Source organism: Chrysemys picta, chromosome 18 (assembly GCF_011386835.1).
Source record: "Chrysemys picta bellii isolate R12L10 chromosome 18, ASM1138683v2, whole genome shotgun sequence".
NCBI lineage: Eukaryota > Metazoa > Chordata > Testudines > Emydidae > Chrysemys > Chrysemys picta.
In genome coordinates this window covers 19,001,665-19,017,057 of record NC_088808.1, presented here as the reverse complement: position 1 = coordinate 19,017,057, position 15,393 = coordinate 19,001,665, and the positions used below count along the sequence as shown (strand labels likewise).

At 47.0% G+C, this 15,393-nt stretch overlaps 1 protein-coding gene across 2 annotated transcripts in view; it reads right to left on the bottom strand.

Annotated features, from left to right (window-relative positions):
- The window catches only part of COL5A1 (collagen type V alpha 1 chain), a 247,587-nt gene that overhangs the window by 103,637 nt on the left and 128,557 nt on the right, over positions 1-15,393 (bottom strand). For both annotated transcript variants that reach the window (XM_024106028.3, XM_008169084.4), the window contains exons 10-12: positions 12,703-12,744; positions 12,430-12,492; positions 647-721 (exon numbers count right to left, since the gene is read on the bottom strand). In XM_024106028.3, the coding sequence (XP_023961796.2) occupies positions 647-721; positions 12,430-12,492; positions 12,703-12,744 (180 nt within the window). The remainder of the gene's footprint in view (positions 1-646; positions 722-12,429; positions 12,493-12,702; positions 12,745-15,393) is intronic.

The following is a 15,393-nucleotide window of genomic DNA, read 5'->3' as shown; positions in this document are numbered from 1 at the left end:
CTGTCACAAATTTCAGACGGGTGTTCTGAAAATTGAGCCCACTTTAGGTGTCGCAAGTTGGGTCCAGCAGAATTGAAGCGCTTGAAATCATGGGTCAATTTAGAAATTTTTAGCCGACTTACCCCTTTCTTTTCCCATATGAAGAGCTCACAGCATTTTACAAAAGGTGGGTAATAATTTACATAAGAGCGGTCATATTGAGTCAGACCAATGGTCCACCTAGCCCAGTATCCTGTCTTCCGACAGTGGCCAGAGGCTTCTAAGGAAATGAACAGAACAGGGCAGTTATCAAGTGATCCATCCCCTGTTGTCCAGACCCAGCATCTGGCAGTCAGAGGTTTAGGGACTCCCATAGCATGGAGTTGCATCCCTGACCATCTTGGCTAATAGCCATTGATGGACCTATCTTCCATGAACTTATCTGAATCTTTTTTGAACCCAGTTATAGTTTTGGCATTCAGAACGTGCCCTGGCAAGGAGTTCCACAGGTTGTGTGTTGGGTCTCTATTCCACAAAAGGGGAAAGAGAGTCACAATGAGGTGAAGTAACTCTCCCAAGGACAGATAGGGTGTCAGTAGCAAAGTGCAGGACTCCTGATCTCCAATCTTCAATATTAACCATGCCCTTTTGTTACAATTGTACTTACAGGCAGCATAAGCATTGTCCCTGGTGGTCCTGGTAACCCATCTGCTCCTGGAAGACCTGGCCGGCCAGGAGGTCCCTACAAAGGGGAGAAATAAAGAGAAATCACTCGAGCATGTATGTATATATTATTTAATTCAATCTTCCCCATAGGTTGCTGTAGCTGGAAGGGCCTTTGCTTCTCGTTAGCCTTGGCAAAGCCAAGTACACTCAGATATATACACATTTTGATGGTATCCAGATCGATGGTAAGGCTGGCGGCATAGAGATGTTTACAGCGGCCTGTAGTGTGTTGCTTAAACACATATGGTATTTCTTAGTAATTCCATCCCCCTGCTCCCTTCCCTCCATAGTTTCAAGTCGGCCATGAGCAATTTTCAAATGAACAATAAAAGCCTTTGCAATGTTCCAGATCAATGATATCAATGTTTAGTTGAGTATATTAAGCCCTATTAAAACCGTATATAAAACCTGGTGTAAAATATAACTCAGAACAGTGAAGCAGAAATGCATCTAAATGTATTTATTCTTCCACATGTTTAATCGCCTGGTTCATTTCTTTCTTTTCATTGTTTTTTGGTGGGGTTTTTTTGTCCTACCAAAATATTTCCATCTGCCTTGGGCCAAACAATCAGCTGGTGTAAATCAGCAACGCTCCACTGACTTACATGAGTTGAGTACCTTGATCTCACTCTATAGGAACAACCTACGCATTAAACATTCTACAGATGAAATTCTAAATAACAGCATAGATCCAACTTTCCTAAAACAGTCTCCAGATTATTTGCACTCACAATTCTGTGCCTGCAAAAAAGTCCAAATTTTCACAGACATCCAGCAATACAGCATGCAAATGAGGACGACATCTAACTACTCAAGGTGCATGCATAATTCCAATTTTCCCATTAGCATGCAAAGCTGTGGGCGTTGTAGACTTGATCCCGTCCTATGAAGTCAATAGGAGTCTTGCCATTCATTTCAATGATGGCAGGAGTGGGCCCTAATTGAGGAACATTTCTAGTTTCAGGTGTAATCCACCATCTTCCTGCAGCTACTTAATAAGGTCCCATATTAATTTTATTTTTCCCCTCTTCTTAAATGAAAGCTGCAGAAATCCCCCTTGGGAAGTTCTCTGGAGCAGGATAGGCGAGCTGCACCAGCCATTCTGAGCCCTTAAAAATACGGTCTCTCTGAGTATGTGCAAAGAGTTGCTTTTTTTTTTTTTTGCGCCTGTCTGATTTTGCATGTGATGGAGGATATTGTCTGTGTAGGCTCTTCGCCCCAGGAGGTGCTGAAGAATCTGAATTCTTGAATGGATATACAAGAAACACAGACTGGAGTCTTGCTCATTCTAATTCTCAAATCAGTGATCTGCAAACACAGTCACCCTCACCCCAGGCAAACACCAAAACTATGACACCAGCACCCTGGCACAAATGAGTCGCCTTTCTTGTGATGAATTGTACTGGAGTGCCTAGAGATCAGGTGCTGTGGATACACGTAATAAGAAACGGTCTCTGCTACAAAGAGCTTATTATGTAAACAGACAAGACAAAGGGAGGCCAGCTTTTTAGAGGTATTTAGGCACCTCGCTCCCATTGATTTTCAATCAGACTTAGGCTCCTACCTGACCTAAGTCACTTTTGAAAACGAGACTTCGGGTATGTCTACACGACAATAAAAGACCCACGGCATGACCGTGGCAGGTCTACGTTAGCGGACTCGGGTTCGTGAGACGCAGGCTGCGGGGTTGTAAAACTTCAGTGTAGACATTCGAGGAAGAAGAGTCTCAGAGCCCAGGCTCCAGCCCACACCCAAACGTCCACGCGGCTATTTTGTAGCCCCACCTCCTGAGCTCCAAGTGCCGGAGTCAGCTGACACGAGCTCTCAGTCTCAGTGCCCTGGGTTTTGTTTATCGCAGTGTAGACATACCCTGAGGCTCCGAAGTCAGTTAGGTGCTTTGACAAATATATCCTAAGTGATTTGCCCAAGGTCACTAGTGAGTCTGTGGCAGAACTGGGAACTGAACCCAGGTGTCCTGATCTTACTTCTGTGCCTTAAGCACCAGGCTACCCTGACTCCTTACATGCTCTATGTACTTTATCTATTTTTGTATTAGAATACACTTCTCCCTCCCTCCCTTTTCACATTCTCTCTGCATTGTGTGGGTTTTTTTTTAAACTCTGTTCACTCTTGTTTCCTTGGATTTTTTCCCCTCTCTCTCCCGTGCTCTCTCTCCCTTTCTCAAAAGGGCACCCAATACCATGCCAGTCCAATTTTCAAGCCCATGATTAGTGAGTCCACAATTAGGGAAAACAACACTGCCCAACCCTCCCCTGGACTACACATACATCAGCTAGACTATTTAGATACGTGATGCCCCATAATTAGAGGCACTGGAGAACATTACAGATGAAGAATCCAGGGTTCGCGTCACCCTCCAACTGACCCAGAATAATAACACAGCTTGAAAACCTGCAGTAAACAGCCACTACAGGCAGTGATTTATCAGCAGAAAACACAAGCAGTCCCCTCAGCGGCTCGAGGCAGGCTGCATATCAAATCCACCTATCCATTTTTCAAGACTAGCTCGGGATGTTACTTCCACTTTGTTTACTTAGCCACTTCGACACAGGGGTCCCTGACTCAGCTGATGAGGAGTTGATAGGTAAACAGTCCCATCTGTTGGATTAAAAGCACAATAAATAATGTAGGCCAAACTTGTCTTATATAATAAACTCTTTCTCCCCACCTCGCCCCCACGGTCCTGATGTATGATTGATCAGCTCTGGGTTTGTTTATCGCTCTTCGTGTATTCTGTCAAACGAGTGTGTTGATCAAATGTTTTTACACAAGCATGTTCGTCGGGGGGGGGGGGGGGGGGTTATTTTCAAAATACCTCAAATTTAAATTCAGTTCAGTTTCCCAAAGGCCTTTGAGTAACTTTAAAAGAAAACTGTTGCACGTCAGTGTAAACTGGGGTGGCTCCAATGAAGTCAATGCTGCTATATCGATTTACAATAGCTAAGGAGTGCTGCAAAGCTTCACACTGCTTGCAAATGTTAATGCAATACGGACACTGGTCAGGATTTTAGCCCAATTTTTTCGGCCTCCAAATTTGGTCCAGAAATCTCAAAGGATTAGATTTCCGACACTTCCATTGCTGGCCCAAATGCCGGTGAGAAAAGCCTTTCAACTGGTATTTCAGCACTTCTTAAGCAGGTGCCACCTGAAACCTAGAAGGAGAAGAGCACCCAAGACCTTCCGACAAACATTTCAGAACCGTGACAAAGGTCTGAAACCCAGATGTTGTGCCTGCGAAGCCAACGGAAGTTTTAGCATCGGCCTCAACGCTACCCTAAAAGAGGTGCATGGGTGTACAGACTCAGGGCCAGATCCTCAGCTGATGTAATCAGTGTAGCTCCACCTACTTCAATGGAACTTGGGGACAGTACGATCGCTGTGGATTTGGCCTATTATTCTATTTCGTTCTCTATTGCCTGGCACAGTATGTAAAAGGATAGAAGCATCCAGGGTGTTATCCAACTAATTAACATGTTCTCAAAGGAGAAAGACAAAAGAAAACGGCTGTGCATTTGCCTCGCAAGGAGCAGAGCGATCTGGAGAAATCCATGGCGCTCTCCTGAGGCAGGGATCATGATACGTTTCTCTGCTAAACAGCGGGAAGGATGTTTTCCGGAGCTGGTGTTTGTATTCTCTTCGTGAACGCTTTGGAATTCAGTTCGGATGGCCTGTGACACTCAATAAATCGCTGCCGTCCCCCTGCCGTTTGGCTACATTCATTCACTCGGCATGTTGTTCTTTAATCATCCACTTGTAAAGACACAATGACAGAAAGAAACTGTTCGCACCTTAGGGCTGAGCGCTCGGGAAACACACACAGTTCTGAGAAACAAAGGAATCTGCCGAGAGAGGCGTGATCAATGCCGGGCATAAAATCAGGGGAAGGACTGTCTATCAGCCTGAACAAAGCTTCTGAACACGTCTAACCTCGTGGGTGCCAAGAGACAGCTGTTCTTCCTTGTGCAGAGTCCAAGGCAGACTGATGCAATGTCCCCGTGGTGGTAAGAACACCAGATCTTCCTGATGACAGGTTAATTTATACCTTGGATATGTGGAAGAGCCCTTCCTTGCTCCATTGGCTAAAGTCACATTGTCCAAAGGAGCTCCCTTTCTCCATCAGCTCATTCCAGTTCACAGTTTCTTGGGAACATGGGGATATACTTGGAGCCATCTCCCAAATGCCTCTTCTCCTTAAATCCTTCCTTAAGCCTTCTTAAGGTGATCTCCTCACTGGTTGTCCCTCGGTTCCCTCCCGCAGCTGGAGCTCCCCGTGGTTTGGGGCAGTGTGACTGGCGGAGCTGCTCTGTAGTGCTTCCTTCAGAGCCATGTGTGGTACTGCAGCCATTTCACTCTCCCTCCCTCCACCCCGCTTAGTCTACAAGGTTTGGCCTCCAGCTTGGGGCAGGGCAGTCTGTGCCGTAAGCTTGGTGCCAGTCTCTGAACACTCAAGTAAGAAAACAGCAACTCTTAAAGAAAGAGGAAAAGAACCCTTCAAATACAAACACTCTGTTGCGGCACTTAGGGTAAAGCCCTGACAAGGGCCCAAGTTCTGGGTGAGCCCTGAGGAACCATTCCCCTGTCCTGCTCTGCGTCTGAATAAAAGCAGGCAAGTCTTCTTAACTGGCCTGCTGGTTGTTGATTGGTCATTTTCCCTCCTGGTCCTTCTAGGCCTCTGAAGGACTGTCTTATTTGTCACCTAGTCTGCATGGATTTTCCTTGGACGGGGAGTGTCAGGCCACAGATGCCTCCAGCAGAGGGCAGAGAAAGCCTGACAGACCTCGTCACAGGCAGGCAATACAGTGCTGAATGAGCAAACCAGAATGATGAATAAAGTAATACCAATATACTAGACAGCACTGTTGGCTTATGTTGATATAGCTGAGTATCATTGGCGCATTAGTTTGATGTACTTGGCCGGTCTCAACAATCTTTCCGTTTTCACCTGTGTCTTATGCTACATCTCTAAAGTTCCACACATGAGTTGTATACAAGAATAATAATGCTAATAATAGACGAATTAAAGATGATCTGGTCTAACTTGTGGAGAGGATTCAATACATTTCTAGTTGCCTGGCTCTATTAATTCATCACTTTTCTAGGCCCAATTGCATACTGTTGGGTTACATTTTGTTCTGCACAGAATATTTATAAACAAGTGGGATGTGCGGTCTGCTCCTGAATGCTGAGGCTGCCTTTCGCTCCTGGGTGTGCAGTGAAGAGAGTCAGGGACGTCGTGCCTGCTGGCTCAGCATGGCCATTCAAAGGCAGGCTGGAGAGCCTGCCGACAATCATAGGGAAGAACAGCAGAAATAAGGGTCACCCACCCCGCCTTCCGGCCTGCCACACAAATGAATTCTTAGGAGCAGAGGACTGAGGTCACTGTACACGGAGAGGTGATTAAAGAAATAGCTATGGATGATAAGCAAGGCACAATTCATGGCTGCCCTGCAGCTGCACAGATCCCTCACTTGGGGAAATGCCCCAGGGGCAGAATTCCTTCCCTCCCACATGCATCTGACGAAGTGGGTCTTCACCCACGAAAGCTTATGCTCCAATACATCTATAAGGTGCCACAGGACTCTTTGTTGCTTTTTACAGATCCAGACTAACACGGCTCCCCCTCTGATATTCCCTCCCGGGGGGATTCCAGGGCAAGCTGGGGGTGGATGGGGACCAAAAGGGGCTGGCAAAACAGTTCAATGCTCTGATTATTCCTTGACTGCTGCAAGCTGCAGGGGACAGGGGCACTTCGATGTGAGAGGGCTGTTGTGACCTTATGCAGCAAAAGGCCCTGTCAGCCCCAGGGTTGTGCCCCCTCCCTCAATCTCAGTCACCATGCTGGGCTCTGCACACTGGCTCAGGGATGAATTGTGACCAAAGTCTCTAAAGGGTTAACTTAACAACTCTCAGGCAAGTTCCTGGCTGAGGCCATGCATTGGGGTTGAGATGAGTGGCTGGATATCGACGTTCTACGCATTCCAAGGCATGGATCAATGTGGCACAGCCAGCCCTCTCATTCTCAATCATGTCACAACTACACGAAATGCTATTATTGTTCCATCAAAAAAATAATACGCCAGGAGTTTAAGTGAGGGGGAGCCTGAACTGGACAGGTTAGGGGAGTGCAGTACCCAGGAAATACCAGCCAGATCCCCTGAGAGTCAGTGTGATAAAGAGTCTTAATTTTCAAAAAAAGGGTCCAAATTAGCATCATCACCACTAGCATGCTCTGATACCCAATAATCCATTTAAATCCATCTTAAAACCACAGCAGAGACCCTTCCATTGAGCTCTCCATGGCTGCATTTTGCACGTGGATATCATGAGGCTGTGAAATTGATACTGAAGATCTGCAGCCTGGTGGTTGCCGCATTTCCCAGTTGGCAGGAAACCTGAGAATGCAACCTCTGTTATGCTGGTGCCTTCAAGCTCAGAGTCTGTCTCAATGGAAGATAGCCAGGCAACCATCTTGCATTCAAAAATTCCCCTCAGTCACATGCTACAGGAAGAAGCCATGGAGAAAAGAGTGTTTGCAGGGCACTCACTGGAAAGGGAATGTGGAAGTCACCCAACTTTGGAGAAGAGCCACATCATCATGAGGGACATCAGAGGGACACACAAGATTGTTTCTTCTGACTGATCCCAAGAACTTGCAGCAAGGAAACCGGAGGATCAAGCGCATCCGAGGAGGGATTTTGAACACTGTGCATGAGGACAGAACTGCAACGTAGGCCTAAGAGAAGGCTCATGGGAGTTGACTATAAAAGCGTGCAAACAAAGGAACTGTCTGGCTCAGGCTTTGCTTTGTATCCATGCATGAGATCAAGTCCAAGAAGCGTCATGCCAGTGAAAAAAATGTAGCCATATCTTCCTGATGGCTGTTCCTCATATCTTGATATATTTCTTCTTGTGTTCTCATTTGTAAACACATGTATAGTCATTTCCAGCTGGTGTTCTGGTGCCTGGAGCCAGGCAAGAAGTAGTAATTAAAGAGAAAGGATCTGGATGAAAGAACAGTTGGCCATGTTTTGCACTGGTCTCAGCTCCTAGTTTACTGAGCAAAGGAGCCAGCACAGAGCTCATATACTACTTAAGCCTTTAAAATAGGGGATAAGTGAGACTTAGGTGGTCCACGGACTTCGTGCTGGCTCTCTGCAAACAAGTGGATTCCAGCCATCACATATATCGAGTTTATTCTGGTTTTTCAAATTCTGGCATTAAACAAATAACAAACTTGAAGAACCAGAGCCCTAATAACCCAAACCTCAGAAGGAACTTAAGTGTTGGAATCTATCAACTAGCACAAAGCCTAAGGAAAGACACTCAAGGAAACCTATTCCCCTTCCCTTGCTTTTATCTGGCCAGACCTTTTTTTCTTAGCTCCGTCTGCAACCTTTCTTGGCTTGTCCAGATAGAATTGAACAGCCCACAGCTTGGCGTGAAGACAGCTAACAAGATACATGCACCTGTGCTGAAGCAGTCTCAAGGAATGAAGCAGCCAGCTGTGCTCATGAGATGGGAGAAGCTGGCAGGCGAACGTACGGCCAACATCTGATGTTGGTAGAGAGACAAATACCACAGCGAGGTGGGGAGCAGGTTTGACTGTGATGGCTAGCTGAACCCTATTTGTTTTGTAGCCTTAGTGTGCCATGAATATACAACTTTGAACGAGAGTGTTTTGTCTGTGACCCTTTAGGCCACCCGGATATTAAGCCTGATTCTAATCCCATTTACACCACGGGTGTAACTCCTCAGCCAGCCATTACGAATACATACTGAAGCCAGATGCCAACTTTTTTTTTGCCTAGAGGCAAATGCTCATATAGAACACTGCAAAAGCAGACGGCCAGGACCTATGGGGATGGGTCTTCCTCCCCTCCTTCCTAGGTGGAAGTGACTGCACCGTACGCCCTCGCAGGGAAGGGGACCCAATTACGCAGCTCCGCTAAGTCGACAGAAGACGTTCTGCACCAGTGCCTGCTTTAGAAATCAGACTGAATGAACAAGGAGACTGAGGGAAACGTCTTCTGCTAACTGTTCCCGTCCTCACGACGGTATTTGGTATTCACTGGATAACAGTGCTGGGGGGAACAGACGCATTAGATATTCTTGCAGCTCTTCCATGGTGTATTGTCACTGCCATTCATCTCTCCTCTAGAATTACAGAACAGACTCGGGGAAAACAGAGCATTAACTAGACTCTTCTCCTTTTGTTTCTTGGCAGATTCCAAGACTTTTTTTGTTTTGCTAATGAGTATTTTTTTGCTCTTTGAGGTTGAAAAAGACCCTTGCCATGACTTCGACCACAACAAGCTACAGGCAGAGTCTATCGTTAGTGCTGTTTTTATTTTTAGGTGAACTTTAGGCACTCATCGAGTTTGCCCATAATGGCACACTTCTGAGCCAATGGCCATCTTCCCCATGCGCACTACCTCTCCCCTGACCTGGAATGCACTCTGCGCGGCTCCAGAGAGGGTCCTGCACACTACGCTATCAATGCGCCTCAGGGAAGACATCTAGAAGGGGCCCGGCTCTGCCTTCCCCGAACTCGAACGTCTTGTCAATGGGACGCAGCTCTCCACCCTGTCTCCACCACTTAGCGGAGACCGCCAGCTGTGCACTGCTGTGTAGAAGTAGGAGGTGAGCATGGAGAAATGGCCATACTTGACTAAGATGAGAACAGTGGTGACCGAAGCCAGGTTTGGACTGGAGACGGGCCAAGAGATTCAGATTAGGCCAAATCTTCATCCAAGCCCAATGTCTGTAGGTTCATAATGGTTCAAAGAGAAATAATCCCCCTGTCCCTCCCTGGCTACCTCCCTGTCTTCAGCCCCTGACTTAACTATGGCTCCTTCTCTCGTAGCCCCCTTCTTTCTTGCTAGTGAGGGGATGAGTCAGACCTCCTGTTGGGAAGCTCTCCCGTAGGTTATCCCGGGTGCCCCTAAACACCCAACCTAGTGCTGTAGCTGCCTGGGACCCCCATCCCCATCCCAGAAGTACCCGTGACTTTGTTAAATAGCAACACACTCAACAACATTGCAGAAGTACGCTCAACTAATCTAAAAATACCTCTGTTGTGCAGCCATTCACAGTACTGGCACAGGGCCAAGTTCCGCTTGCCTCACTCACACATGGGCTGCTGAAATCGACGGGGTGTGAGTAAGGTGACAAAGCAGAACTGGCCTGCTAGTCCCTGGTGCCAAACATGTTTAAGCGTGCACAGCCTATGTCTGTCACCCGCTCGCGGCTGCAGCGTACTGGGGCTGTATGTCTTAATTACAGCATGGCATGCAGACTCCACTATAGCTCACGCGTCAGGAGACTGGGTTTTTAAGGTTTAGAACCAAGGGTTCTATCCCTAATTCTGACTGAATGCATTGTCTGCCTGTCACAGGGTGGGGTAACTCTAAGGGGCGCTGGGCCCGGCATACCGATCAGCTATGTCCCAGCCGAGACTGCTCAGGCTCAGTGGTTTGAGCATTGGCCTGCTAAACCCAAGGTTGTGAGTTCAATCCTTGAGGGGGCCGCTTAGGGAACTAGGGTAAAAATCTGTCTGGGGATTGGTCCTGCTTTGAGCAGGGGGTGGGACTAGATGGCCTCCTGAGGTCTCTTCCAACCCTGATATTCTACGATTATAAAAGCCAAAAACACAGCTCTGTTGAGGGAGGAGAGAGTTTGGCCTGGAGCAGGATGAAAGGCTCTGGGCCCCTGCAGAAGACCATGGGTGAGAGGGACAGACAAGGCTTATATGTGGAACTTATGTCGAACTATTTTATTGTGTCTGAAGAGTAAACTGTGCCCTAAAGGAAGAGTTTGAAAAGACTGGGCATGACACTGAGTATTTCCTGGTCTGGTGAGGGAGTCCATCAGGCTACACCGTAGTCTGTGGCAACAGATTTGTTCTTTACGTGCAGGCCAAACAAGAGAAACAGGCTGGATTTTAATGCACTGCGTTAGGAGATTACTACTTTTCCTCTTCTGCTCCATTCAGGAAAAGTCCCTCTATAAGCCTAACAGTCTAAAATTAAAGTACTGCTTACAGCTCTTCAATGGAAAAAAAAAAAAACATTTCCTAATGATATTCATTTTTCCCTTCCTCCTAAAAGCTTTCAGCCTGGAAATGCAGTGATTTATTTACTCCGGCCTATGAAATCAGATTCCTGCCGAGGGACTGTTCTAATTCCAGCAGCTTGAGTCTGGCTGTTACAGTAGTTAGGTTCTAGTGACCTCATTTCAGGCCTTCAGAGAAACAAAAGCAAGCCGCGGTACTCCAAAGCCTCCACTAGGTGTCAGGCCTAAATTAACTCTACAGACACCGCCAGCTGCATTGTGCATGCAGAAGCAGGAGTTTGTTTCAGCACAGCAACTGCACATGTTACTTCTTTGCTGTTTAATTTCCTCCTCCTGGGAGAAAAATAGCATTTAACTGTGGCTGCGTGATTCAGAGGCAAAGAAAACAAAGCAGAAATGAAAATATATTTGCATGGTGGCCGTTTGGGAGCCTCAATTTCAGGCGGCCCTAATCAGAAACCGGGAGCCTGATTTTCAGAGGTGCCGACCACCTAGAGACATCCTGAATCTCAGCTGGCATTGTGGGTGCTCAGCACTTTCTGAAAATGAGGCTGTAGGTGTCACAAGTTGGACACCAAAATCCAGGAGCCTTGAAAACGCAAATAAAATGTATCGGGGGTGAGAGAGTATTTTGCCCAACAACGAATTTAATCAAAATAAAATAATAATAATAATAATAAAGGAAACCACCTAACAATCCCATTGACAGAGAATGCAGGTCAGTTGCTCGTGCCTGTCAGTAAGGCAGAAGCTCCTCCTAATAGAAAGACACAGTATTGTAGGAGAAGGCTCTTCATATTGGAGGTAATTTGAAAGAAAACAAAACCACTATACAAGAAGGAAAGCACATTCCTGTTATAGGCTACAAAGTGAAATCCACTGAACCCATGGAGCTCCTGTGAAAAAGAAACACCATCCATTGCAGGAGTGGTGGATATTTTTTGCTCCTAACAGGTGGATTGTTTAATTAAGGCTCCAAGCCTGAACTTAATTCATACTTTTCCTGTGCTAAAAGACTTTTGTGTGTTTGAATGAAAGTTTTTCACACCAACAGTCAGCTCCTGCATCTTCTGAATCCTGCAGTGAAACCTTAATTCTGTATTTATAGCACTGCAAAACTTTCTGAGATGGCAGAGCCTGCCATAATGCAGAAAACATTGCCCGCCGTCTAATATCTCAGATAGGCTGCACTTGCCTACTGAATAACTCTCAGACACATGCCTCGTTTGCCCTCCGATTATTACTGAGACACAGCGTAATTACCTGTCACATAGGACTAAAGGATGTGGAGGGATGTCAAAGGGGTTCTTTACGCTAAGCTTTTTTGTAAAATCTTGAGTTAATTGGTTGCCAAGTAACTTGAGATCATTGACACATTTGTAAAGGCTAGTGTGGACACTCCCCGAATGTTTGTTCCAGGTTCAAACATCTGTCCTTTACCCCAGGCCGAGTTCTGCTAGGCTTACAACTTCTCCGCATTTCGAGGCAGAAGGGCTAAAGGGCAAGAGGGGTTGTTATCAAGTACCACTAAGACCAGTTATGTTTTACACCCCAGGTCACAGTTTAAAGCTCCACAGTGCACAGCAAGAATGAACGATGGCCAGCCAAAGAATGTAAATCCATTATACTTACTCTCTCGCCGGGGTCACCCAGTGGACCCACGGGCCCAGAAGTTCCCGGAGGTCCTGGAAGACCCTAGTATGGAAAAGACGGGACAAAAAATTAGGTAATAAAGGAAAACGTGCTGTTATTTGTGTGTGCGTGCGTGCACCAAGGAAAGAAACAGAACTGGAGCTGCCTGTTTATTTTAGCAGAGTAAAAGTGACCCTGAAGTGCTCTGATATCCAGGTATGGCATATGGAAGCAATAGAGCCCAGAGAAGTGTTAAAAAAAAAATTGACTTACAGCTGGGCCTTCGGGACCGGATGGCCCTTCGATGAGCATGCCCTGGAAAACAGTAAGAGAGATTGGTGATTAGCATGGCACGTCCCCAACGCGACCTCCGCAGTGGAGCTCAAAAGTCAAGCCGTCATGTCTGTTCTGAGCTCATCCAGTCTTTCGCTGCTCACAAGCCCAACAGGTGTTAGCGCATCCCGGTAACGTTGTTTCAGCGGAGTCTGGTCCATTGCCACTGGCACACTACATCCTGTGCACTGAAAAGCAAAACTGTCAACCAGTTCAACCCAGGCTGGGCGTGAATAAAAGTCTTGCCCCAACCACCATCGAAGAATCACACCGGGTGAGAGCGGAATCCTCTCTCATCTTAGTCCAAGGTCAAGCAAATGACAAGCCTTGCACCGCGTCTTGAATGCCAGCAAAACCAAGCTCTGCTGGAGTGAGTATTGCAGCCGACGATCCCTTCGCTCGGAATGCTGTCTCTAGTTCCAATCAAATTCTAAGGCATTTCCAGTGGTCTTTAAATGTCTTTCCCTAGCAGGCTTTATGCAGAGATTTACTAAGTGAACCTATAAGATCATTGTGTGGGTACCATGCCAGGGTAATGTTATCTCATTGTTTAAAAAATTCAATATTTTGCTCTTCCTTTAAATCATGGGTATGGTGTTCTCAGTGGAGTTGGGTTTTTTTTAATGGGGGGGGGGGGATGGAGGGAAGACCAGAAAGAAACTTCCCAATAAAACAGTCAGAGGCCTATAGGGAAAGGACCAGGAACACAGGTTTGGAAGTATCCATGGATCAAGCTCTACCCTTCCATCGATGGACCACTGACCAAGTTCAACGTAATCCAACAAGGCGTCCATATTCCAAGCAGCCTGTTTCACCTCTTGCCGGCTAATTTGTAGCCAGCAGAGTTGGCTACAGGATGAAATCAGCCCATAAAAGTCAGCAAATGTCAAATTGACTCCGTCAGGAGAAGCCTGGGAAGGAGCCAGCCCAGCGATCGAGTTACACTTCCCCCTCGGAGGAGGGTGGTCTCCCCAGGTCAGGGTTGAAGCTAAGGCCAGTCGGTGGAGCAGAGCCGGTGAAAGTGTGGGCTGACGTCAGCGCAGCTGCCTATGTCCTGCGCAGTGAAAAGGGCTGAGCGGAGTGAAGCTGAAGCAGTCAGGGTACATGCAGCAAACAGGGAGTCCTGCCCCAACACCTGCACTTCTTCAGACCCCCCCCCCCCCCCAGGAGAGAAAACAGATCACACTATATTGCCAAATACCATGACAGCTCCCCCAGTGGGACATGGGCACGTACACATACCCTCTGCAGCCATATCCCTTGGCTAGCACAAGGATTTTTTATATTACTGCTACCCATTTCTAGCTGATTTAAGCGCTGGGTTGTGGATTGTTTGGATATATGGGGGGCCAATTCTCTGTTGATTTAATAGGGGAAACTCCAGTGAAATCAATGCAGTCATGCGGATTTACATTAGTGGAGAATTTGGTTCATGGATCTTATCCACAGAGTTTAACACCATCGTTCCACTGACTGCAGTAGAGTTAATCCCGATTTACATGGGTGTGAGAAGAGACTTATGCATGGCATTCATTTGTCCTGAGTTAGGACAGTGAGATTTTCCCTCTGGATGGAAGGATAAGTGGGGGGAGGGAGGGAGAATAGCTGAGCTGTACGAAACTGATTAGCACAGCTGCAGAATCTGGAGGACATGTTGCCGCAGGCTTTTCAAGAGATGTGTCCTTGCGTTTCATGGCAACGGGTAAGGTGCAGAAAAATAGAACAGAGGTTGAATACTGGGACAAGGCTGGTCACCCTAAGAGCAGCTTGGGCAATGGGATGACCTGCCGAGGAATGGAAGGAGGTGGAAAGAGAAAATAGCCCCGGTACCCAGGATGAGTGAGCAGGGTGCAAACCTACCAAGACCACACATTCCTTGCTCACTCTTTCCTGGTGCTCAAGGAGGTGGGAGCTGGTCCTTGCCTCTGATCTGTCCTGGGTGAAGCAATGCAGGTTTGAAACACTTAGTGTGACAAGCGGAAGCAAGCGGCTTTGGTGGTGGAATTTGGACTGATGAACAATTTATACGGAAGCAGTATTACTGCTAACAAGGGCTGAATCCGGATGTGCTGGGAGAATAGAGGCCTTAGGAAATCTCTTCCTTTCTGGACAAGGAGCATAGGACGGAGTATGAGCTCTTTACCTGGAGCTCCGAAGAGATGCTTTGAGTGTGACCTGGCTTCCATTCAGTGCACCTGAGCCTCAAGGGGACATGGTCTACAGGCTAAAGGGTATATCTGCCTAGCGCGCAGAGATGTCACCAGCATGATCTAGCTCTGGACACTCTCTGTTTTCCCTTAGTTCAGATGAACCGGGGGCAATAAGTTAAGTGAGTAGGAGGAAGATGGAACGCACCCAGCATACGGGCCCTCATTGAGCCAATCTCTTCACGTTGCCCCAACCAAAGCTCCCCAGTCCTGACCTGAGCAGGGAGAGGACAGTTCGGTCTTTATGGCCCATGTTGCTATTGGCCACTCTCTGCAGAGACTGCTGACAAGGGACCAGTTAGGGTGGAGATTTAAGATTCCCTGCTCTCCGGGAACGATGGGCAGAAAACGCTGGTTAGTTTTGCAAAGAAGGGAAGGGTGGTTGTAAGTTATAAAACAAAAACCTTGCAAAGCGGTGGGCTCA